Genomic DNA, 24642 nt, shown 5'->3' with positions numbered 1-24642 from the left:
ATGCCGCTGGTACAATTAGTGACGCAGTCCTGGCCGACAATTAGATCCTCTATGTAGAGCTTTACGTAACCTAATCTAACATTCTTCATGGACTGTGTTCAAACGGAACAGGCAGCAATAAATAAGCCCATTGATAACAATGATTCTTGCATAACTGGCTGCAGACATGTGCTTTTGGGATTAAACATTTCCCCCTCTTGGAGGCAGAGACCAGCACTGCCACAAACAGGCCAGGAGGGCGTCTGGCTCAGGATCCTGCCCCTAATGGTATACCATGACGAGCGAAAGCCTCAAACAGGAGCTAGCGGAGGTTGCTGGAATGGAAGGGAGACCGCCCCGGGATGAGTTGCTTGCTTATTTCAAGTCAAGCCTGATGCAGTGCAGCAGGAAACAAACCTTAGTGCCACAGCGCACTGCCAGGGAGGAAACACGGCACTACAGGAAGTCGGAATCACCCCAGCAACCTTCGGGAGAGGGCTGGGACTGTTAACCGAACCCAGCTGTCCTGGCTAAGGGAGATGATGAGCATTCAAGCAGGGCACAGGACTCGAGTCAAGGGCAAAAATATCCTTCCTCCTGCTATCAGGGGGCAGCCGTGTCAGTCTGTATCCACAAAAACAACGAGGAGTCCGGTGGCACCTTAGCGACTAACAGATTTATTTGGGCATAAGCTTTCGTGGGTAAAAAACTCATTTCTTCAGATCGTCTCCTCCTCCTGCTGTTACCCCTGACTCCACACCCCGTCCCTCTGGCTCTTCCTGTATGCAATAGCCTTAGGGAATAGTTATTTGACAGGGAATGGTACTACCACAGAGCTCTGAGCACGGAACACCAAGTTCTAACCCCAGCTCCTCCGGCAGTTCTGTGCCCATCTCTCCCCACCTGTGCAGTGGGACAGAGCCCAGCTACACGGGATGCCAGTAAGTTGCTGTGCAGAGGAGACGTATTATGCCAGTACTAAGGACGAGATTTTCAGAAGCACACAGGGCTGCCCAGCTCTGCTCCCACTGAATGGAATTTTATCACCCTCTTCATTAGGAGCAGAGTTAGACCAATACTGAAAATGTCACAAAGCACTATTCTCTTGTAAGCCACCGAATCAAAGGGGAAGGAAGTTATTCAGGTTAAAAAAAGAGCCATATTAACTTGTCTGTCACAGGGACTGAATGCCATTTCCGGCGGCGAGCCCGTAGCATTTATTCCCTCTGATGGTGGTGGAGTATGGTACTGTCACAGTTCAGGGCACCCGGCCCTGCATTTCCCCCTCTATAGTCCAGCAAGGGCCCCCCACTTTTAGGCTCCCTGCTCCTCAGACATCACCTCTCTTCGGCAGCGACCTGCGTCACTCCCGCCACGACCAGGATTTTCCCAGGCTGCACCGTTCCCTGCCTGCGCTGCGAATTCCCCAACAAGCTTGCCGAAACAAGTCTGCTCTTCCTGCTCCTCAGAGTTATAAAGGTAGCACAGAGCTTTCCTACAAAACACATTTATTCTCCAGGTGAAAGCATTACAGAGAAAACATATTAACCAATCCGAGAACCCACATGCCCACTAATAAGCTTCCCAGAGATCTGGTAAGAGTCAGTCCTTCAAACCCCACACAGAGCAAGTTTGACCCCATGCCTATCACTCTTTCCAGTGGGCCCATCTCCACCCACTGTGGAGTTGCCCCTAGTCACAGATCCCTACATCAGCCCTGGGGGGCTAACACCCTGGCTTGAGCATCTCTGGGGCCAATTACTGCCAGTCAGGGCCCAAATCCCATGATCCAGTCAGTCCTGAGGGGAAAGGATAAGAGTCCTTCATTGCCTTCTACCCTGACGGTCTGTTCCACCTGAGCCCTTGGCGGTGCCGCTCAGCACTGCCTTGGCCTTCAGACAAGCCTCCTCGGGCTGAGCAGTGCTCTTCGCAGGCCACAGAGCAGCGAGGAGCCAGTTTCTATGGCTGCAGGCTAGGATGCACATCAAGCAGCCAGGGCTGCAGAAGCAAGAATTGCCCTGGAAAGCTTCCTGGGAACCCCTGTGTAGGGAGCCAGGAAGGCAGTTGTGACAAGCCTGGTGACCTCTGACACTCCCCTCACACGCCAACGCGCTGCAGCAGGCATTTTAAGGCCAATATAATTCTGGTTCTCCCTCCCTCCCCCAACCCTCGATCAAAACCAAGGGCTCATTTTCCATAAATAGAAACTCTGACATTTTGCTGGCCAACGCCTTGTTCCCTCGAGCAGAGTCTGAAGCAAACTGTTGGCTGCTTGCAGGCCTGGTTTTGATCAGCCAGGATGGGATTTTGTTGTTGTTTTTGTGTGTTTTTGCACTAGCATTGGGAAATCTGGAAACATTTTGCACTAAAGGAACAGCGCACACATCACCCCTCTGCGTGAGGCAGACTGGTGCGCCACTGCTTTGCCTCTGCAACTTTCCTAACTCCATCTCTGGGTCTGAGTCTCAATCTGTTGAGTGGGAACAGAAACAAACAGTGCTCCCACCCCCACCCCCCAGACAGACAGTGGGAACAAGCTGTTCCCTAGTGGTTACAGCGAGGATTCGTGGGAACCCAGGACCCAGCTCCACAGGAGCAACAACAAAGAGCAGCATGTGGGCAGGAAAACTTGCTCCCGGCCAGCACTTTGGTGATGTGACTGATCTCCCTCGTGTTTGGGAATCAAAAGCTCTGGTCCAACCTGGGTGCACTGGAAGGAATTTTGAGGTCTCCCCAGAGTTTGGCAAACCCACCCCCTATTTAGGTGTAGATAGCCTGCTGGGAGTCAAGGCTCCTGGGTTATATTCCAGGCAGCCAGGCAACTCCACTCCCAGCCCCTGGGTATCCCAGTTTTCCCCCAGGGAAGTGGGGATAAGCCTGCCCCACTAGGGTGTACTGAAGTGCCCTCCTGTTTGCAGGGACCCCTGAACTTGTGGGGTGGAAGGTGCTACAGAGAGGTTGTCCCAATGCATCATCGGGAGGTTGTGGCAGGGAGCAACCTGTACAGAGGGAACCATTTACCCTCTGTAAGCACATCAAAGAGCTTTGACGACCTGTCCCCGTGCACTGGCACTCAGGTACAAGCCAGCCTGCCCAGCCTACAATACAAGAGTCAGTCCCTCCCAAGCTGCCACTGGGGACGTTGGTCCCACCTGACGTGTCCAACCCCTGGTAGGTGAAGGGAATCTGCCCCCTGCAGCCACGGCTGGGGGCTCAGCTTCCCTCCTGCCTGCAGAGCAGCAGGCGGCCTCGCGGTAAGCTAAAAGCTCCACATGCTCCACCGTGAGGGAGAGCCGAGGTCAGCAGCAGGCAGACACTTTGCAGGGGCACTTCCAGGAAGGGCCAGCATCTCCACAGCTGCAGTGGCTCTTTGTTACCACACATACTTGGGGGCTAAGCCCTTCAGCTTATAAAGGCACTGCAGGAATTTTCCACCTCAATTGGTGAAGGGGTTGCTTTGCATTCGAACTCATTTATAGGCACTTAATATACTGTTTACAGACAAAGCCTGGGCCCCCTTCACCTTAAATGCCCACGTCTAATCTCTGCAGACCCTGATGCATTTGCGGTGGGGAGACACGGCCTGCTGCAGAACTCCATAGAGAGCTTCAGAGAGCGCCGGGAGTGGAGGAGCATCAGATCGCAGCCCATGCTTCAGGCACAGCACTTTCTGCCCTGTGGCAGTGCCTGAAAGCTTCTGAAGACAATACTGGGGGAGGGGCAGGGAAGAGGAGAGAACAACTGGCCAAAGAGCATCAAGCAACCAAGTGCAGCTGCTAGCCCCATAACAACAGCCAACAGCTGAAGCCATCAGCACAGTGACTCCCAGATCACATGCCAGGGCCATGGGAAACGCAGAGCAGATCTCCTCTGGTGAAGGGTTTCCACTGAGTGAAGGACAGCGGAGAACAGGCATCTGTAACACGGCAGATGGGGAAGTGGGAGGGGAAGGCGCATGAGAAAACAGGTGGCTTTAACTAACCAAGCAATACTGGAGATTCCAGAGAGCTGCTGGGAGAGGGTCTAGAGAAACAAGACTCTTGGCAGGAGGGCAGGAAAAGGGAGAGCATGGCCATCCTTCCATGCGTATTCTCCTTTCTGCTCTGCCATTCTTGCCCCTCACCTTGGCACCGCAGGCCAGCGCACAGCTTTTCGGATTTGCTACTACTGCAGCTCACAATGAAGCAGGCTTGATGCAATCATCCAAGGAGCATCTGCATAGCTGCATAGGTGAGGTGGCACACCAGGCTCTGCATCTCTGCAGACTGGGTTAAGTTCCTGCACTTCAGTCTTCAAGGGGAAATGAGTTGGAGGCTGTAATCTGGTCCGTCTCTCCCTACCTGGAGAGCAGTGCAGTGAGCTGCCTTGTGAGTGTAGACGCCCAAGTCAAGTAGGAAGGTTACAGAGAAGGATTTTGATCCAGGTGACAGAGCTGGAGGTGGGAGGAGATCGTGCTGATCCTGTCTGCACTACATCTGGTTCTAGCTGATACTCTCTGCTTCTTGCTTTGCATCAACACTGGAATCCATTCAGGGACTTGTCTGAGAATTTGAGAGTTCAATGGCACAATCACACACCCGGAGTGAGAGAGGTGGGGGTCTTCCAGCCACCTCCCCTTGCCCTCAAACTGCCTGGGAGCAGGGGCAGTGCCACAGAAACGGGAGCCGGGTGCATCTCCCTGGGGGTGGCACATCACGCAGGAAGATGGATGGAAGTCTCAATGTCACGCAGATCCCAAAGTGCTGAGGGACAGAGAGCGGAAGCAGGACACTGCAGGATCATGCCATACAGGATCCATAGCACTAGCAGAAGCAGCTGCACTTGTTGGCAAGGTGAAGATCTAGGAGTAGATTCCAGCAGACACCCTAATCCATGCCCTCCCTGCAATCAGGGCCCAGATTCAGCTAATACTGATTCCCAGGTGTCGATCCCACCACCATGACTAGATGCACGGACTACAAAGGCTTGGTAGTGCCCCATCTGGTAGTGTTTGCAAGACCCTTCAGGTGCGTCGACACTGCAGCTGGGGCTATGAGGGGCATCTCGTGAAGCTGTATTCTGTTTAGCTTGCTAAAAAACAGAAAGAGGCTGCAGCAGCGCTGGCTTTGGAGCAGGCTGCACAAGCAAGTATATATGCAAGGGGAACAAGTGGGCTTGTACAGCATCCTCACTCCTAATCTTGGCAAGCTAGCTAGACTACAGCTAGCGCAGGTCCTTTTCCAGGAGCTGCCATTCACACGCCTGGCTACATTGCACATGTACCCTTAAGGCTGCAGCTCTTCGGGTTGGGACTGAGCCTTGCTGATCGGCTCCTTAGGGACTGGCACATTTTAGAACTGTACTAGGCACTAAATAACCAGTGATGAGCCAGGAACTTGCTGGCTTCTGCTTCATGCCTTGGGTTGAAGCTGTTTGTGCAGAGGAAGCCAGTCTTTTTCAAAAGGAGAATAAATTTCAAAAAACCAAACCCAGATGTGATTTCAAATGTACTGTTGTGACAAGCAGCACCAAGATCCAGCAGGTCTGTTCTCTCTCCTTTGTTATAAGCGGTTTAGTTGCTTGTGGATTGTACAGTGCTCTGCATCGACCCAGTGTCAGTTACTCCTTCCATCTGCTTGGGTCTTTCACCCAGCAATGGCGGAGAGAAAAGCCGTAAAAAAATACAGAAAAACGTGTCAGCCACTGAGGAGCAGGTGGAGCAGCTGAACTGTTTCGGTGCGGAAGTGACTAGATTTCAAGTCCAGGAGCCTTTACGACAAGGTCTCAGAAAGTAAATCTATTTAGCAGGTTCGGCTGTACAGCTACAGCTGCTTATCTTGCAGCTTTGTAGGGCAGAGACTGCTCCTGGAGGAAGGAACTTGTTGCCTTGAAAGCCTGTTCAGCAAACCTGTTCTTGTTCCGAGGCAGGGGCAGAGAAGGGCTGTGATGCTCGAGAGAAGCAGAAGAAGGTGAGATGTGAAATTGCCGGCTGGGGCGAGCTGTGACAGCCAGAGGCTGGGCAGGGACGGGATGCAGCAGATGCACGGAGGCGGTGTCTCGTAGCTGGCAAGAGGCAGGACCGCCCAATACAAGCATTAAAATAAATTGTAATGTGAACCAAAGTAAGAGAGAGGTATCCCTGTGCACAGGGCCCCACTGCCAGTGCATGTACCCTGTGTCACTGGTAGAGCTAGCAGCACTGGGTCTTCCTTGTCCTTGGGCTGCCACTGTCACATGGTGGAGCAGCTTGCGTATATTTAAGACCTTAAGAGCGATGCCGGCTGGAGTCCTGTGCTCCTGGCAGGGTCACCCATGGTGGTAAGGTTGAAGGCGAAGTACCAGACAAAGTGCAGCCGAGCACAACACAACCCAGTACAAGACCTCGACGGCAGAACAGGTGGATGAAGCAGGATCACCTCTCAACAACTGCAATGGAGAAGAAACTCCGAGTTGTCTTGGACCTCCTTGCCACCAGATACAGGTGCCTCGTCTGCCAAGGTGTATGTGGCTGCTGGTGAGCATTAGCTCCCCCTACATTAAACTACACATACAGGCTTCTTTCACAGGAAAAACTTCTCCCCCACCCCTACCCATAAAAGTCCTGTGGCAATGGGCGAGCGGCGACGAGGACAGGTGATCACCAGGAGTCCTTAATCAGAGACTCACATGCAGGCGGTGACCACAGATGGTCGTCATGGGCCCCTGGACTGGGAGGGGGACATTTTTGGCTGCAGCAGTCATGACTGAGCAGGCCTTTTTAGGAACCCCTCTGCTTGCCCCATATGGGGAAGGAGCTAGAAAATGTGTCCCAAACATAGTCTGCCCCACCATACCTGACTGGAGAATCCCGTCCAGAGGGATCACGCCCAGTGTGGTCAAAAACCAAAAATGTTTCTTGCAACTTGGAATGTCTGTACCCTGTGTCACGCAGTCCCCGGGCGATGCTCTGGAACAGCTCCCCACAAAGCCAGTCAGGACTTTGCGGAGCCTCCTCTCCCTTGGAGCAGACTTGTTCAGGGCAAGAAGCTCACACGATTTCACCTGGGTCTCTCCTTGGAGCATTCAGCGTCCTGTGCCCCTCCGTGGGCTTCCCACAGCGAGCCCACCCAGGCGGGGTCCTGGGGAAGCCACAGGGTTCTGCACCCCCACTTTGCAGTCAGACGTGACTCTTAGCCAGCAAAACAGAGGTTTATTCAATGACAGGAACAGGGTCTAAAACAGAGCTTGTAGATACAGCGAACCAGACCCCTCGGCCGGGTCCATTCTGGGGGGCAGTGAGCCAGACCCCTAGATCTGAACTTTACTCCTCGTCCCCAGTAAGCCCCAGACCCACCCCCCCCTCCAGCCCCTCCTCTCTGCTCAGCTCCTTTCCCGGGCCAGGAGGTCACCTGATCCCTTTGTCTCCAACACCTTCAGTTGGCACCTTTGCAGAGGAGGGGCCCAGGCCATCAGTTGCTAGGAGACAGAGTGCCAGGCATTTAGGTGCACTGGCCCTTTGCTCTGCAGCAATCACACACCCTTATCCCACCACCTAGATACTTAAGAACTGCCTAGGGGACACTGAGGCACCAACACAGTATTCAGAGCAAACATTAAGAACAGTCCCAGTTCGTCACACCCTGCTAGACGAAATAAAAAGTGAAAGACCCAAACGCAGACCAGCAATTGTCGCCTGAGAACTCTCGAGGTACAACACTGACATCGCTGCTCTCTGCGAAACAAGACATGCAGATGAAGGCCATTGCGGGAAGAGGGTGGCGGTTACGCTTTCTTCTGGAAAGGAAAACCAGCAAGTGACAGGCGAATACACGGTGTTGGTTTTGCAATCAAAACCTTCTAGTCAGCCGCCTGACTGAGCTCCCTGTTGGCATCAATGAGCGCCTCATGACCCTCCGCATCCAACTGGTCAATAAGTCGTTTGCCACTATCATGGGTGTATATGCACCAACTCTTGATGCTGAAGAACAGAAAGAATCCTTCTATGTGGACCTTGATAAAATGTCATCCACTCCAAAAGCAGGTACGCTAATCCTCTTAGGGGACTTTAACGCAGGAGCTGGCCGAGATTCTAACGTATGAAGTAGCACCGTTGGGAAGGAAGGAGTACGCGAGATCAAGTCCAGTGTCATCCTTCTATTCAGCAAATGTGCAGAGCAAGATCTTGTGATCACAAACACAATCTACAGACAAAGCAACAAGTACAAAACAACAAGTACAAAATCTTCACAGAATACATCTAAATACAAATTAAGTGACTTCTAGGCCTTCTCATTAAAATACATAAGGGCTACCAAATAGCTATACTTTTGCGCAGAGGCCAACAGTATCTGTCTTTCCCACTAGAAGAAAATTTAAAGCTTGGTTACAGTGAAAAGTTTGTTGCCAATTTCACTTTATTTTTGTGTTGCTTTTTGGCAGGGCTGTCCATTGCTTCCTTGCTTAGTTGAGTTTCGGAAGAAACTCAAAACAGTGGCACCTGCTAGACTAAGTCATTGTAAGAACACAGGATCTAAGATGTCCAAATCACTCGTGTCATGAGAGGAGCTGACCATTGCTGGACTGACTTCTGCCCGGTGAGGTCAGTCATGTCCACCAGGATTGCATCAAAACATAGAAACCTTCCAAATCACACAGACAGCAATACAACATCCAAAGACTTCAATCCTCAATGCACCAAAAGAACTTCCAAACACTCCTCAGTGAAACACTGGCCATATGAACACCAGGAAATGACAACACAAGTGTCGAAGACGACTGGGAAGCCCTAAAACAGACCATCCATGAGGCCTGTGAGGAATTCACTGGCCTCGCTACCTTCTGACATCAGGACTCGTTAGACAACAACAACAACAACGAGATTACAGCCCTTTTGGACCAGAAGAGAAAAGCAAAAACCAACCACTATCCAGTCAGAAGCAGAGCTCTTTCCATCAAGTTCAAAGCTGAAGTTCAAAACAAATGGTGAGAGGACTAAGCAAAAGAAATCCATTATTTGCTGACAGACATGATATGTGGAGCTTTTTTGGTGAGTCAAAGGTCTTGAACTTGTTCCGTACATGTGGCCTCACACCTCTGAGCTCCAAAGATGGTAATGCCCTTCTTAAAGGTAATGAATCCATCAAAGAACACTGGAAGGAACACAACCAAAAGCTTCTAAATCAAGAATCAGTTGCGACTGACGACACCGTTAACTCCATCCCTCAGCATCCAATCTGGGAAACTCTCACCAACCCACCAACACCTGAGGCTGTCTGCAAAGCAATTAAACAAATGAAGAAGAATAAAGCACCAGGTCCTGATGGCATACCAGCCGAAGTACTGAAAGCGTGGGGAGAAAAACTGACTAACAAGCTTCACTTGCAGCAGAGTGTCCTGTGGCACCTTATAGACTAACAGACGTATTGGAGCATGAGCCTTCAAGTGGGTATTTGCCCACGAAAGCTCATGCTCCAATACGTCTGTTAGTCTATAAGGTGCCACAGGATTCTTTGCTGCTTTTACAGATCCAGACTAACATGGCTACCCCTCTGAAGCTTCACTTGCTGTGCCTCAAAATCTGGCGCACCGAAGAAATCCCTGCTGACTTACGTAACGCTAATACCATCACCATTTTCAAAAAGGGAGACAGGGCTGACTGTGGCAACTATCGAGGCATTGTCCTCCTCTCCATCACTAGGAAGATTCTTGCTAGAATCTCACTGAATCGCCTGCTCCCTCTCGCAGAGGAAGTACTGCCAGAGTCCCAGTGTGGCTTCAGACCATCACGAGGCACAACCGACATGATTTCTGCAGCCAGGCACGAGCCAGCACAGCTTTCCTTTAGTTGAAGTAGTTGAGGCCTGGACTCAAAGGTCCAAGGTTCTAGTCCCAGTTCTCCAGGGATATGCGACTTATACAACTGTGCCCACTGTCTACAGAACCCAAATTAGCGACATCAGCGGAGTGTCTCCTCTCTTTGGCCAAGCTGGTAGATGTTACCAGGTGCGCCGGGGGGAGGGTAAAGAGGGCAACTGCCCAGGGGTCTGGGCCCTTTTAAATTGGCCAGACGGGCTGCAGGGCTCCTAGGCATACCCCGCAGGCTGGCATGATTGGCCAGTACAGGCAGTCCCGGAAGTGACAGGTTCGTCTCTTCCGCCCCAGACCCTACCCCCTAGGGATGGCCCCAGCCCTCGGAATTTCTGTCAGTGGGCCTGCATTCTACGCTAAGCTTTAGTCAGCCAAACATCAACGCTACAGCGCTTACCATACACCAGATCAACAAGCAACCCAGCAGGGCCGCTCTCAGAGATTCCTGGCTATGCATGTGCGCTAGTCTCCCTCATGCCAATTTCCAGGGACGATTCAGTTTGCATGTGCGTTCTACCAACGTCACAAGAAAAAACAAGTGCTGGCAGGAGCAAAATGGGCCTGAACAGATTTTATTTCAATCCTTTATTAAAATTCTCTCGCTGCAGATCAACCTCCTTTGTTCTGCACTGATTGATTCACCTGCGTTGAAATGAGAAAATCCAGGCCCTTTGATGAGAGGATTGAAGGTCTCTCTCATTTCCCTGCAGCCTCTTATCCCTTTCCTGGAGTGACAACGCTCCCCGTGAATCACAGACAGCCCCCCTGATGTATTCTTGCCCTTGGGGTCAGCGCAAGCCTCACCCTACTTCTCCGGCACTGGGAGATCACTACTGTCAAAGCCAACCAGAACCCTTCCCACAGCAATACAAACAGGCCTCTGCACTTCAACTGCAGAGCTACAATCCACTGCTGACAAACACTGCATTTGAGCCCAGGAAACTGGAAATTCCAGATACACGCTCCGTGCCTCACGACTCAGCTCCCTGAACGCGATGACACAATGCTTGCCCCCCCATCATGCGAATACTTGGCTGAGAGGATGTGTCAGCGACACACTGCAGCTCCTGCTGAGTTGTAGAGGGTTGGTCCTGGGAACACTGGGAAAGGGAGTGTTCGCTTGGAACCGTTGTACCAATTGATGATGGCAACGAGGAGAACGCCAGACAAGCAGCAGGTAGATCTCAAGGAAACGGCCTGCATGGAGGGGAAGGAGACATTGCCGCATACTGGGGACACACTTGGAGCTCGAGAACTCCCACTGAAGACTGCAACTGGGAAGGTCTCTCCTCACAGAGAAGGGCCAGCCATACTCACACTGGATTCTTGGGAGAGAGGGGAAGAGGAAAATTGCTCCATTTCCAGTGTGCAGCCAGCCTGTAAAAGGCTCCTCAAGCTGCATCCTTGTTACGGAGCAGCTGTGTGCGTTATGCAGAGCTCACAGGCACGCAACAGCAGCAGCGAAAGGCAGGCCTCAGGTTATTACAAATTAACTCCTTCCATTAAAAGGGTTATTCCTCCTTTTATGCAGAGCAAGGAAGAGGGGGTGGCACCAGCACTTCTGGGTGAGTAATGCTGCAAGCACTTGCCTGCTGTGAGCTCAGCACCTTTTGCCTGGATGTGTCTGAGGAGCGCGGGGGACACGCTGAGGTGCAGCTCGCACGGCAGGCCAGGGCTGAACAGGGCAGCCAGCCCTCCATGGGAAGGGCAGCTCACAGTAGGACACCTACTTCTCCCCTCTCACAAAATGGCCCTGGAACCCAGATGGGAGCTCCCTCCAGCACACAGGATTCTGCGGCCACCTGCAGAGCCCAGGGCACAGAGAAAGGGTGGGTGTCCTCCCAGCCAGCTGTTGACTGATTACCATGAATCAGTTCCCAGGGGGGCGAGAGGGGCTGAAAGTCGCTCACTGGAGGGTTGTTCTTCACTTTGCAAGCAGAACCCACCTGGAAATGCCACCCCAACCTTGCCCAGTAATTAGGGGATGGGGGATTGTCTGTGTTGGAGATGGCAGGTGGAATTCAATAGGATGCAGGAAACCCCTCCAGCAGGGGGGAAGGACTGGCTGAAAGAACAGCACACAGGGTTGACTCTAGGCTTCGCAGCCTGACAAGGAAGCAAGTGTAGGGACACTGCTCCAAGGGAGCACATCTCCAGACTAGCCTGAAGACCCCTGCTGCAGGCAGCGGCCCAGCAGCCCCGAGTCCAGGGGAGCAGCCGAAGAGCCAAGCGCTGCGCTGGCAGGAGTAAGGGGCCCCAGGAGAGCACAGAGCAGTGGCCAGGAAGTTTGGAGCCCAGCAGGTAAGGAGTTTGTGCTGACTGACATTGTCTAGCTCCTCGCTGCTGTTCTGGACCTGGCGCTCGAGAGGGCAAATGGTTTCTTCTCCCCTCCCCCAGCCCATCCCTGTGAGGATGCTGGAACCACTGTGCAGCAGGGAGAAAAGCAGCTGCAGTGGTTATGATTTTACAAGGCAAACATGCTGGCAGCCGCCCAAGACAGATAACAATGCAGCAGCTGGCTATCAGGCGGAACCAATCAGAAGGGCCAGCACTGCGGCTGCTGTGTGCAATACACCCTCCTTCCCTCATTGTAAGGCTCCTGTCTCGCATTCCCTGACATGCGCCTCCCAAGTCTATGCCACCCCCTCCTCCCCCACAGCGTAGCCCCTGCTAGCAGCGAGGTGCACGCCAACACCACCAAGCGAGACAGAGCCACGGTTCAGCAGATGCTGCCAACACAGAAGTCATCTCCTCCAGTGGGAGCTGGACTGAAAGTGAGCTGTGCAGGGGAGTGGGGGCAGACAGAGGGAGCGGAGCGGGGGGAGGTTAGGGGACACGTCTGTTTGGGGCTAATTAAACTATCTGGCTGCAACAGCTGCTCTACTGGGGTGATGCACTGCCCCTGCGGGACCGGCAGCTCAGAACATTCTCTTCTCTTGGGTGCTCTCACCTGATCCTCCTCTGACGGATACACCTATGAGTCAAATCTGAAACTCACATTCAACGTCCTTCCTCAGGACTCCTCGCTACATCGGCAAGCCACGGCCATTAGACTGGGCGTTCCCGGAGTGGGGAAGGAGCACTACTGAGGCTGGGGTTTGCGCACAGACCCTCCTGAAGACCATTCTGGGGAACTCTCAGCAGAGTGGTGCATCTCCGGGCACGTCTCCACGGCAGTTATCCCAGGCTTTTAGCTGGGCTTTAGCCTAACCCCCCTAGGTCAACACAGATTTGGAGTCTCTTCAAAGCCTGAGCTAGCTGACCTGCCTGGGGTGTGATTAAACCCAGGCTCCACTTCAACTTGGGCTGGAACCCATCCACTCTGCACTGAGGACACAGGCTAAATCACTCGAGAGCTGACAGGCTCTAAGGCACCTTCCCACAATCCCCCCCAGGGACTGACTGGGAAAGAACCATGAGTGCCTCAGCCCTGGGATATGGCCCCAGACACAGCGAGGGCACAGCAAGGGCACAGGCTCCCCTTGGCCAAAGACAAGGGAGGTGGGGAAGAGGGAACAGGGAGAGGTCCTCGCCAGACTCATTTCCTGTGGGAGGGGCGGGGGAAAAGAGGTGGGAGGGGGAAATAGGTCCAAGCCAGTCCCAGTTTCTCCAGTGGGAGGGAGAGAGGTCACAGCAGTGTGTGTGGATGGGGGGAGGGGACTAGGGTTGCCAACCATCCAGGATTGCCCTGGAGTCTCCAGGAATTAAAGATTAATCTTTAATAAAAGACATCATGTGATGAAAACTCCAGGAATACGTCCAACCAAAATTGGCAACTCCAGGGGACCCCATCACATGCATGCCCCTTGGGCTCCCTCCTTACAAAACATCTGGCTGTGCTGGGCACAGTAACAGCTGTTTGCACATAAGCGAGGCTAACCCAGGTTAACAGTGCAGCACAGACAACTTATCCCAGAGGCTTATGGGAGTGCAGCCTGACTGATGTCTCTGCTCCAGTGTAACACCCAGATATACTGTGACCACAGGACGGCGATTCAGAACCAGGAACAACTTAATTTTCCTTAATCTAAGGCCTGGTCAAAACTGGGTGGGATGGGGGAGGAGAAATATCGATCTAAGAGGCGCAACTTCAGCTACGAGACTAGCGAAGCTGAAGTCGACGCATCTTAGATCGACTTAGAATCATTTACTTTGCTTCCTCATGGCGCAGGATCGATGGCTGCTGCTCCCCCGTCGACTTTGCTTCTGCCTCTCGCCAAGCTGGAGTTCAGCAGTTGACGGGAGAGCGATCAGGGATCGATTTATCGCGTCCACACTACATGGGATAAATCAATCCCCAACAGATTGATCACTACCTGCCGATCTGGTGGGTAGCGTAGACGTACCCGAAGGCTCCTCAATCCAGAGTCAGGCCAGAATCACACAGCACCCCATCTGCCACTGCTCTCCATGGCAACAGGGGGAGTTGCAGTAGTATGGCCTGAGGAGCCTAACGTTAGGCTTCTCTTTTTAAAAATCCCAAACATTTTGGCCAAGATAGCAAACCCCACAGCTCTGAGTTCCCCCCCAACTGCCTGCCAGTCAAGCCCAGTAAAACATTCACCACCACTGCCCAGGTGAGCTGGGGTTTACATGGCACAGTCGGGTCTCGTGAAGTCTGAGGCATGGGCAGATGGTGGGAGGCAGAGACAGAACAGAGGTTAGAAATGCCGGGGAAGAGCAGAGAATTCAGCGCAGGGGAAGGAGAACAGTGTGGTGGACGTGGGGGACAGAACACAGGCTGATGACAGTTCAGGAAAAGCTCTATCGGAAAGGAAAAGGGACGGGAAGACAAGAGGCTCAGGGCCAGGAAGCTGCACTTGGAGATGGAGTGAGTAGAGAGATGGTTCGACACTGTGTTGCCATTAAATACAGCACCCAGCTGGTGAGTTCCTTAACAATGGAGGGAATGGGATTGCACACACACGGCGAGCAGGCTTAGCCCGGGGCAATGGGGCAAGGCCTAGCCATTAAGCCCGGGGGCCATGGGGGACTGTGTGTAAGGGGAAGACTTCCTGCACCTTTATGCATTGTGCATTATTCCACTGCTGAGCAGCTGCACAACCAAAAATCCCCCTCCCCCACACCACAAGCCAGGCCGACACACAGCTACAGCTCCTTCAGGCCGGCCTGGCCCCTTCGAAGGGTGGTGGGTTTCGTGCAGGGATTCCCGTAGAGTAGCTTTTTGGGATCTCTCCCAGCTCTCCACCGAGACAGACAGAGACAGAGACACCTCCAAGTAAGGCCAGAACCTGCGTTTCGTCCCAGCTGCCTCGGCTGCTGCAGCTCTGTGAAGGTCTCTCTTGGAAATGGGGTTAATCTAAATATTGCTACTGCGAGTGGTCAGGGCTCCCTTTGCCTCCCGCTCCCCCTTTCACTGCTCCGTCCCCAGGCCTCCCCCATGGCTGGTCGAAGGACCATGCCTGAGGAGATGTGTTTAACTGTGCAGAACTGCCACAGTGGCTGTCCGGTAACTCTGGCGAGGCCTTGGGAAGACTGGAGGGTCTAGGTGGCAGCTCCCAAGTCACAGGACCAGTTCCCACAGAAGGAGACGGCTTAGAAAACCTTTGTACATTTGCAAGACAGGAAGAGAACAGAACACGTGGCCGATGGCAAATGGGATCCAAAACAATCCCCAAAACTGCTGCCTCCCCACTACCCTTCTCTTTCGCTGGATTTGGTCTCAGTAATCCAAATTCACACCATTTTAACATTAAAATCTGCCCCCTTCCCTGGTCCAGAGGGAATTTATGCCTGTGTCTCACTCGAAAAATCAGCTCTCCCTGGCAGATCCAGCATGTGCACGGTGGTGAGCTTTCTGAGACACATGGGCAAGCCCCGTTCTCAGCGCACAGCTGTTGGATGGGAACTGGGATTTAGAGACACACCAAATCCATTTCAGCTGAAGGCAGAAATGCCTCCTCCTGGTGATGGAGTGGAATCTGCTGACCTCTCCAAGTACCGTGGAAAGGAATGGCTGCCCCCACACCTAGTAACATTCCTTTGCATTATTTAATAAAGGCGATTTTCACTCTTAAGTAAGACTCGCTTCTGCATTTTATTGCAAATGCACCACGACTAATAGACAGCAACAACAATAAAATATCATCACACTGGCAGCAAATTCCACTTAAGCATCTTCCCCTGCCGTAGCCACTTGCTAAATAAATCAAGTGACTCTTTACTAAGTACCAGTTAGCTCTCCAGGAATTTGGTCTATTGTGCAGGATACAGACTTAGGCAATGGCGCAGACACCATTATTTCTGCTTCCTCTTTAAACAACTGAAACAGAGAACAGTAGGATCAGGATGTAATAATTCCCCATACCGACCAACGAAAGGCACTTTGTGGGTGACGCTCACCCTCCCGAACATGTTCTAGATGGGCTAAATAAGGCACAAAGGTGAAAAGACAGTTACCTTTCCAAAACTGGTGTTCTTCGAGAGGTGGTCCTCATGTCCATTCCATTGTAGGTGTGCGCGCTCGCCACATGCACCGGTGCAGAAGTTTTTCCATCAGTGGTATCCGTAGGGGACTGGCTCCAGTGCCCTCTGGAGTGGCGCACGTATGCCATGGAATAAGGGGTGCTGCCGGCTCCTCCCACCCTCAGGTCATTCTTGCTGGAAACTCCGACAGCAGGGAAGGAGGGCGGGTCATGGAATGGACATCAGCAACACATCCCAAAGCACACCCGGTACAGAAAAAGGTAACTGTCTTTTCTTCTTCTTCGAGTGCTTGCTCATGTCCATTCCATTGTAAGTGACTCCCAAGCAGTACCACTGGAGGCTGGTAGGTGTTCATGGACGCGTCAATTGCAACACAGCTCTGCCAATCCAATGTCATTTCTGGCTTGCTGGGAGATGGCGTAGTGCGTTGTGAACGTGTACCGAGGACATGTCGCGGCCCTGCAGATGTCCTGGATAGGGATGTGCATTAGGAAGGCAGCCGAAGGCGCTTGAGCCCTCTTTGAGCGAGACTTCATTGTCGGTGGGGGCGCAGCCTGCACCAACTCATAACAAGTACGGATGGAGGTGATGATCCAATTCAAAATCCTCTGAGAGGACACCGGAAGGCCCTTCATTCTGTCTGCTGTCGCGATGAAGAGTTGGGTTGACCCACGGAAGGGCTTGGTGCACTGCAGGTAGACCGCCAGGGTGCACTGGACATCCAGAGTGTGCAGCCTCCTCTCCTCATTAGTCGAGTGAGGCTTGCCAGAGCACCAGGAGGAAGATGTCCTGGTTGACATGGAAGTGTGACACCACCTTAGGCAGGAAAGCCAGATGGGGCCACAGCTGGACCTTATCTTTGTAGAATGCTGCGCATAGAGGCTCCGAAGTGATGGCTTTAATTTCAGAAGTAAATGCTACAAAGAATGCAACCGTCCACAACAGGTGGAAAGGAAGCAAGAAGCCATGGACTCAAAGAGGGGGCCCATGAGCTAGGAGAGGACTAGGGTGAGGTCCCATTCCCCCGGATTGGAGGAAAGGCCCTTCAGGAACCTGATCAACATCTCATGCGAGAATATCTATTTACCCTTCATGTGAGGATGGAAGGTTGATATGGCTGCCAAGTGCACCTTGACTGAAGAGATGGTGAGGTCCTGGTGCTTTAAGTGAAGCAGGTAATCCAGGATGGACTGCAGAGACCACAGGGTCAGGGAGATGTTAAACTCTGATGCCCAGCAGAAGAAGCGCTTCCACTTTGCCAGGTAAGTCGCTGTGGTGGAGGGCTTTCTGCTCTCCAGGAGAACCTGCTGTGCATGCCTAGAACAGGCCTGTTCCTCCGGGTTCAGCCACACAGCACTCAAGCTGTGAGGTGGAGAGAGGTGAGGTGAGGTTCGGGTACAGGAGCCGACCGTGATCCTGCGAGAGTACGTCTGGGGGGTTGGGAAGTGGCCACAGAGCTGCCACGGCCAGGTCCGTGAGCGTGCCGAACCAATGCTAGCGAGGCCATGCCGGGGTGATCATGACGACTCACACCTTGTCCCTCTTGATTTTACTTCCAAGGGGAGTAGTGGGGGCAAAAGACATATCTGGCTTTAAGACTATGCTTGATAAGTTTATGGAGGAGATGGTATGATGGGATAGCCTAATTTTGGCAATTAATTTGGTAATTGATCTTTGATTATCAGCAGGTAAGTATGCCCAGTGGTCTGTGATGGGATGTTAGATGAGATGGGATCAGAGTTACTACAGAGAATTCTTTCCTGGGTGCTGGCTGGTGAGTCCTGCCCACATGCTCAGGGTTTAACTGATCGCCATATTTGGGGTCAGGAAGGAATTTTCCTCCAGGGCAGATTGGCAGAGGCCCTGGAGGTTTTTCGCCTTCCTCTGCAGCATGGGGCATGGGTCACTTGCTGGAGGATTCTCTGCAGCTTGAGGTCTTCAAACCACAATTTGAGGACTTCAATAACTCAGACATAGGTTAGAGGTTTGTTATAGAAGTGGAGGGGTGAGATTCTGTGGCCTGCATTGTGCAGGAGGTCAGACTAGATGATCATAATGGTCCTTTCTGACCTTAAAGTCTATGAGAGGACTTTGCTGATAAGCAGAATCGGCAGGAAGGTGTGCATCAGGTCCCCTGACCATGACAGGAGAAACGTATCAGAAAGGGAGCCTCTGCCGAGGCCTTGGAGAGAACAGAACTGATGACACTTTCTGTTCCGTCTGGTGGTGAACAGGTCCACACGGGGAGCTCCCACTTCTGGAAGAGCATTCGGATGACCTCCAAGTGGAGTGACCACTCATGGTGAGAGAAGGATCTGCTGAGGCGATCTGTCAGCGTGTTCCAGACACTGGGGAGGCTTCCAGGTGGATCATGTGCTGAATGCAGAAGTCCCACAGGGGGAGGGCCTCCTGGCATAGAGCCAACGAACGCGCTCCCCCTTGCCCATTGACATAGAACATGGAGGCTGTGTTGTCAGTCAACACTTGCACCACCCGACAGGACAGCTGTGGAAGAAAGACATCCCAGGCTAGACAGATGTCCCTGAGCTCCCTGACGTTTATATGCAATGCAAGCTCCTCTTAAGACCATGACCCTGGAGTCCAAAGTGTACCAAGATGTGCTCCCCAACCGAGGTCAGATGCATCGGAAATCAGGGAGACTGTGGTTTGTGGACTCGTGAATGCCACTCCTTCCAACACCAACATCGGGTTGGGTCGACCATTGCAGAGAGGTAGCTACCCTCAGAGGGATCGTGATGACCTTGTCTAGGCGATGTCTGGCCGGAGAGCAGACCGACACCAGCCACGTTTGGAGGGAGCACAGCCTGAGTCTTGCTTGGTGGACAACATGTGTACGTGCTGCCATGTGACCCAATAATCTGAGACAGACCTGGGCCATGGTGAGTGGTAAAGCTGACAATGAGATCTGACATTGCCCTGAACCTGGCCTCTGGCAGAAATGCTCTGGCTCAGGCAGAGTCGAGTACTGCTCCGATAAATTCTGTCCGTGGGACCAGGATTAACGCTGATTTTTGTTTATCAGCAGACCAACAGCTCTACATGTGGCTTGCAGCATCTCGATGTTGTACTGGACCTGGAGCGGTCCTCAATGAGCCAGTCGTCAAGGTACAGGTAAATCCGGATACCCTGACGTAGGCTACCACCACTGACATGCATTTTATAAGCACTCTTGGAGCTGTTGCTAGGCCAAAGAGGAGGACCACAAATTGGTAGTGGGTGGTCCCAACTATGAAACATAGGAACTATCTGTGAACATGGAATATTGATGTGTGAAAGTGAGTGTCTTTCAGATTGAGGCCAGCGTACCAGTCTCCTGGATCCAGGGAAGGAATGATGGAGGACAGGGAGACCATGCAGAACGTAACTTCTTGAGATACTCAGAGGTTCCGAAGGTCAAGGATGGGGTGTAGGCCCCCCCCTGGCCTTTGGAATTAAAAAAATAGCAGGAGTAAAACCCTTTCCCTCAAATGCAGTGGAACTTCCTCCCACCCGCAGAAGGCCTTGTACCTCCTGAGTGAGCAGATACTCGCGAGAAGGATCCCTGAAGAGGGACGGAGGTGGGGACAGAAATAAACAGGAGGATATACCCCCTTGCTACTATGCTGAGGACTCCCCGGTCCGATGTTATAGTGGCCTAGGGAGGGAGAAAGGGGGGCAGGCAGTTGGAAAACAACAGGGGAGCAGGATCCAGGACACAGTCTGGAAGGTTGCCCTTGAGCACACCCTTCAAATGCCTGTTTACTATCAGGCTGGTTACAGGTGGAGCTTGAGTGAGCAGAGGATGCCAGCTGATGGCCTTGCCGGCGCTTATACTCCTTGACCTCCTTGCAGAAGGGCTTCAACTGAGGTTGGCTCCCGAAACTGTGGGTCTGCAGCAGCTTAAACCGCTTCCTTGCTGGCCCCAGTGTGTACAGGCCCAGGGAGCACAAAGTAGCCCAAGTCTTTCAGGCCATGCAATTTACTGTCGGTTTGCTCAGAAAACAGCGCCAGGCCATTGAACGGGAGGTCCTGGATGAATTGTTGAACCTCTGTGGAAAGGGCTGATGACTGCAACCAGGACACCTGCCTCATCAAAATGGCCGGAGCCATGGTCCGGGGCACAAAGTCTGCCACATCTGAGGCTGCTTGGAGGGGTGCCCTGGCCACCACCCTTCCCTCATCTAGGATAGCTAGCCAGGAATTCCTTCCTGGGTTCCTCTGGCAGCAAACTGAGAACTTGGACATGGACTGCCACGTATTAAAATCATAATGGCCAAGCAACACCTGATGGTTGGCCACTCTCAGCTGGAGGCTGGATGCAGAATAAATTTTTCTACCAAAAGAGATCAAGTCTCTATGTTCTTGGGCATTGATCCCAGCTGGTCCTGTCTATCGGGTTCATTGGCTACCGACACAACCAGTCAGCTTGGCGCAGGGGGGGTATAAAGATGCTCATACTCCTTCACAGGGAGGTACCATTTTCTTTCTGCCCACTTGGAGATGGAGGGCAGGGAGAAGGGTGTCTGCCACAGGGCCTTAGTGATTTTCACCACTCCCTCGTGCACCAGCAATGCCACTTTGGAGGGGGCTGCCGCACTCAGTACATCAGAGTCCGAGAGCTCTGCCAGTTCCTTGGCTTCCAGCCTCAGGTTTGAGGCAACCCTCTTCAGGAGCTCCTAGTGGGCCCTGGCATTGTCCTGGGGAATCAAGTGAGAGGGGCCCACTACTACCTCATCAGGCGAAGAGGAGGCGATGGCGGGAGGTACAGGTGGGTCTCTCAACTCTGCCACTTCTGCTATGGGAGCTGAGGCTGGATGGCCCTAAGGAAACTGGTCTGACTCTGCGTCCAAGTCAGGGGGCAGGTGGGAGACTGTCGCTGATCGTCTGTTGGATGCCACCGACGCTGACCTATTGCCACTGTGATGAATGGGGAAATCCCCAGGGGGTCCAGAGTGGCCAGGGGCTGGCCACTGCCCTTGGGGCCATGCTACTACTGGTGCCCCAGTGGGGAATGCCAATGTCCCCAATGGGTGGCCCTGGCCTGTGGGCAGGGTCTCCTCCTCGCTGTCAGAGCCCGAGGAGGGGGAGACTTGTCTGGGTGACCAGGATGGTGCCAAGGTCACCTGTCTACCCCAATCTCGTCAGCTCTGGCTGCGAATCTCCGCTGAGGACCTGTACAAGGGCGATGGCTACATTCCCTGTAAGCTGTGCAGCCACGCAGCTGGCTCTTAAGGGCTACGCAGGTGGGCGAGGAGGAGCCCCTCCCGCAAGCTGGCCCAGGCCCACTGGAGCTGCTGCGGCTGGGGAGAGGTGCCTCTCACCGGGCCCCGAGCAGCTGCAGCGAGAGAGGGCTGGGGGGCATCCTCTCTCCCTGCCGCAGCTCTGAGGGAACCTGCACCACAAACCCCTCATTCCCAGCCCCACCTCAGAGCCCTCACTCCCTGAACCCAACCTTCTGCCTCGGCCCTGAGCCCCCTCCCACACTCCAAACCCCCACTCCTTGGCCTCATCCCAGAGCCCTCACCCCCTGCCCTGAGCTCCCTCCCATACCCCAACCCCCTCCTCCCCGGCCCCACGCCAGAGCCCTCACCCCCCTGCACGCAACCCTCTGCCCCAGCCCTGAGCCCCCTCCCATACCCCATCCCCTCATCTCTGGCCCCGCTGGAGCCCGCACACCCCCTGCGGACAACCCTCTTCCCCAGCCCTAAGCCCCCTCCCATACCCCAATCCCCTCATCTCTGGCCCCACTGGAGCCTGCACACCCCCTGCACACAACCCTCTGCCCCAGCCCTGAGCCCCAATCCCCTCAACCCCAGCCCCACCCCACAGCCCGCACCTCCCCACACCCCAGCCCTGAGCCCTCTCCTGCACTCCGAACCCCTGGGTCCCACCACAGGAATTTTGTTACACGCACCAATATGAAGGTGATGCGCATATCACCCTCCGGCCTTTCTTTGCTTTTCCGCCAGTACTGGGGATGGGGACTCGTGTGTCTGAGGCCGGTGTGAGGGCCGACTCCATAAGGGTGCTCGGAGACGAATGTCCCGGTCCCTTTTGGTGTAAAGCTCTTGCAGATGCGACACTTGTCACTAACATGGGTTTCCCCTGAGCACTTCAGACAGCTTCTCTGGGGATCACTGACCGGCATGGTTCTCTTGCAACAGTCACAAGGTTTGAAGCTGGGGACTGGGGCATGCCCTGTCTTGAGGCTAAGTCCTGTTTGGGACTAACAAACAATCACTAACGTTTACACTAAGGGAACTATCAAAGTTTTTAACAACTATATAAAAAAAGTTGACACCGAGGCACAGTTGAGAGGAGTAAGCTTGCCAAAGCAAGAAGACATTCCAGCACCAACACGGACAGTAAGAAGGAACCGAGGGAGAGAGGGAGCTGGCAGCGCCTCTTATACCACAACATACACGTGTCACTGTAGAGGGCGCCAGAGCCGGTCCCCTACAGATACCGAGGGAAAAACTTCCGGTGCATGTGGCGAGCACGTACCCCTACAATGGAACGGACACGAGCAAGCACTCGAAGCAGCAGCATCTTGTCCAAGGTTACAAATAGCAGAGCTAAGCCCAGGACACAGAACCAGGTTTGAGCTGCTGAACTGCACGGCTCCCCGTTTATACACAGCACTTTGGCCCACACACCTCAGCACAGTAAGAACCCAGTGTATGTTGCTGTCATTCTTGCTCCATCATCCAACCTCCACTTTTCTGTTCTCAATAACCACCCTCCCCACCTTCTGTAACAGCTGGCAACCATGACCCGAGCACAGTCGGCCTGTTTTCAGAGCAGACCCCCACTCTCTTATCCCACAGCATATCTGCAGCAATCTCCATAGCTGAGTTCTTCATGCCACACCTCAAGGAGGGCTGCTCCCCTCCCTGCTTCCTCCCCACCCTGTGCTTCCTGCACTAATTCCATTTGGCTGGACCTTGCTTTGCAAATTCCTTCCTGTGGCCTCCCCACCTCGCCTCCAGCAGCCTTTCACCACCCTTCCCACAACTCTGCACAGCAGCAGAGAAAGGGGCAGACCCCTGCACCATTTTCTCCTAACTCGTCCATGCAAGATGGGTTGTGGCTGTTCTAATGGTATGAAGCCCACACTGCATTAGCCTCGCCAAGGCGGACACCTGTTGCTTCGCACCCAAGCAGTGCAACCCACCACGTGACATATGGACGAGCGACCCCGTCTCTGCAGCCAGCCTCCAGGACACGCTGCATCCATGCCTTGATCACCAGCTGTGGTCCTATAGGAATTTGAAGAGGAAGCAGCTCTGTGAGCAAGGATAGAATTAGGACACCAAGGGGAGGAGAGAGAAGGGAAGTCAGAAGTTAAGAGAGCTCTGAAGCTGGAGAGAGGATTTTTCCCACCCCACTAAAGTAGGAAAATTGTAATTCTCCATTTTATTTTATTTATTTCCATCAATCCTCAGAAGCGCACTCCTTAGGGCAAAGGAAACCATGGCAACCCTGTCAGCTCCCGCTTTAAAAATTCATAGTGCTCAATACAGTAGATTTCTAGGTGCACGTTTAAAGTTCCAGGAAGAGAGAATGGGGTCTCGTTGGGGAGGGGGGGGGGGAAGAGCGCTCTATTCCCTACCCCACTTGGGGAACATGCACCGATCTGCATTTTAAAGAGAGCCTCCCATTAGACACTTCCCCAAATAAGCAGAGATGCCTAGTCCAAGCCGGGTGCCACATGCTGAGCAGAGCATGCTCAGGTTCCAGAGGGCCAGATCCACTGATGTCGCTGCACTGTTACCCCCTTACATACAGGCAGATATACAGAAGAATTAGACAGTGAGCAAGAACGGACGGGGCAAATGGGCAGCAGGAAGAGAAGCAAGGACAGACCTGCCCCAGGAAGGACCCAGCGAGAGGGCAGTACAAGAACCACTAGCTCCCACCGCACAGTATCCAGAAGAGGGGTGCTACCCCCGTTGGGGCATGGGAAGGTTAACAGTGTGACCCACCCGAAAGGAGCAATGTGCTCAGGATGAATGGGCCCTTGCTAAGGAGGCACCGGTGGGCCCCAGGAGCAGGAAGTAATTGTGGACCTCCCAGAATGGACAGAAATCAAACTAGATGCCAGACAGTGATCAAATCCAGGACCGTGGCAGTGCCTCTGTTCTTTAAAGCAGCTCTTGGACAGCATTTTAATGCCTTGATATTTAAGCCCTTGGGCTTCTAACAGCTTATGCCTCACACTCTGCAGTGTCAGGTTAACTAAGAATAAAAGTGTTCGATCAAAGGCAGATGATCAAGGGAAACGGTGAGTGTCTCCTCTGGAGCCCTAGTTTAGAGGTGGGTAGTTGAGCTCAGGAAGAGAAGATTAACTTTCCTCTCCAGAATATTTCCATGTGCTCACTATCCATAACC

The 24642-nt window shown here is 53.2% G+C and overlaps 1 protein-coding gene across 6 annotated transcripts in view; it reads right to left on the bottom strand.

Annotated features, from left to right (window-relative positions):
* Positions 1 to 24642, bottom strand: part of VAC14 (VAC14 component of PIKFYVE complex) — a 214505-nt gene that overhangs the window by 32760 nt on the left and 157103 nt on the right. For 3 of the 6 annotated variants that reach the window (XR_004375754.2, XM_032795394.2, XM_032795395.2), the window contains one exon: positions 23394 to 23537. The exons of the other annotated variants lie outside the window; for them this stretch is intronic. Coding sequence is in view for 2 of the 3 variants with exons in the window: in XM_032795394.2 (XP_032651285.1) it covers positions 23394 to 23537 (144 nt within the window). In the remaining variant the exon portion in view is untranslated. The remainder of the gene's footprint in view (positions 1 to 23393; positions 23538 to 24642) is intronic. 6 annotated transcript variants of the gene reach the window in all.

Source organism: Chelonoidis abingdonii, chromosome 19 (assembly GCF_003597395.2).
Source record: "Chelonoidis abingdonii isolate Lonesome George chromosome 19, CheloAbing_2.0, whole genome shotgun sequence".
Classification (NCBI taxonomy): Eukaryota; Metazoa; Chordata; order Testudines; family Testudinidae; genus Chelonoidis; species Chelonoidis abingdonii.
This window is presented reverse-complemented; position numbering and strand designations above follow the sequence as displayed.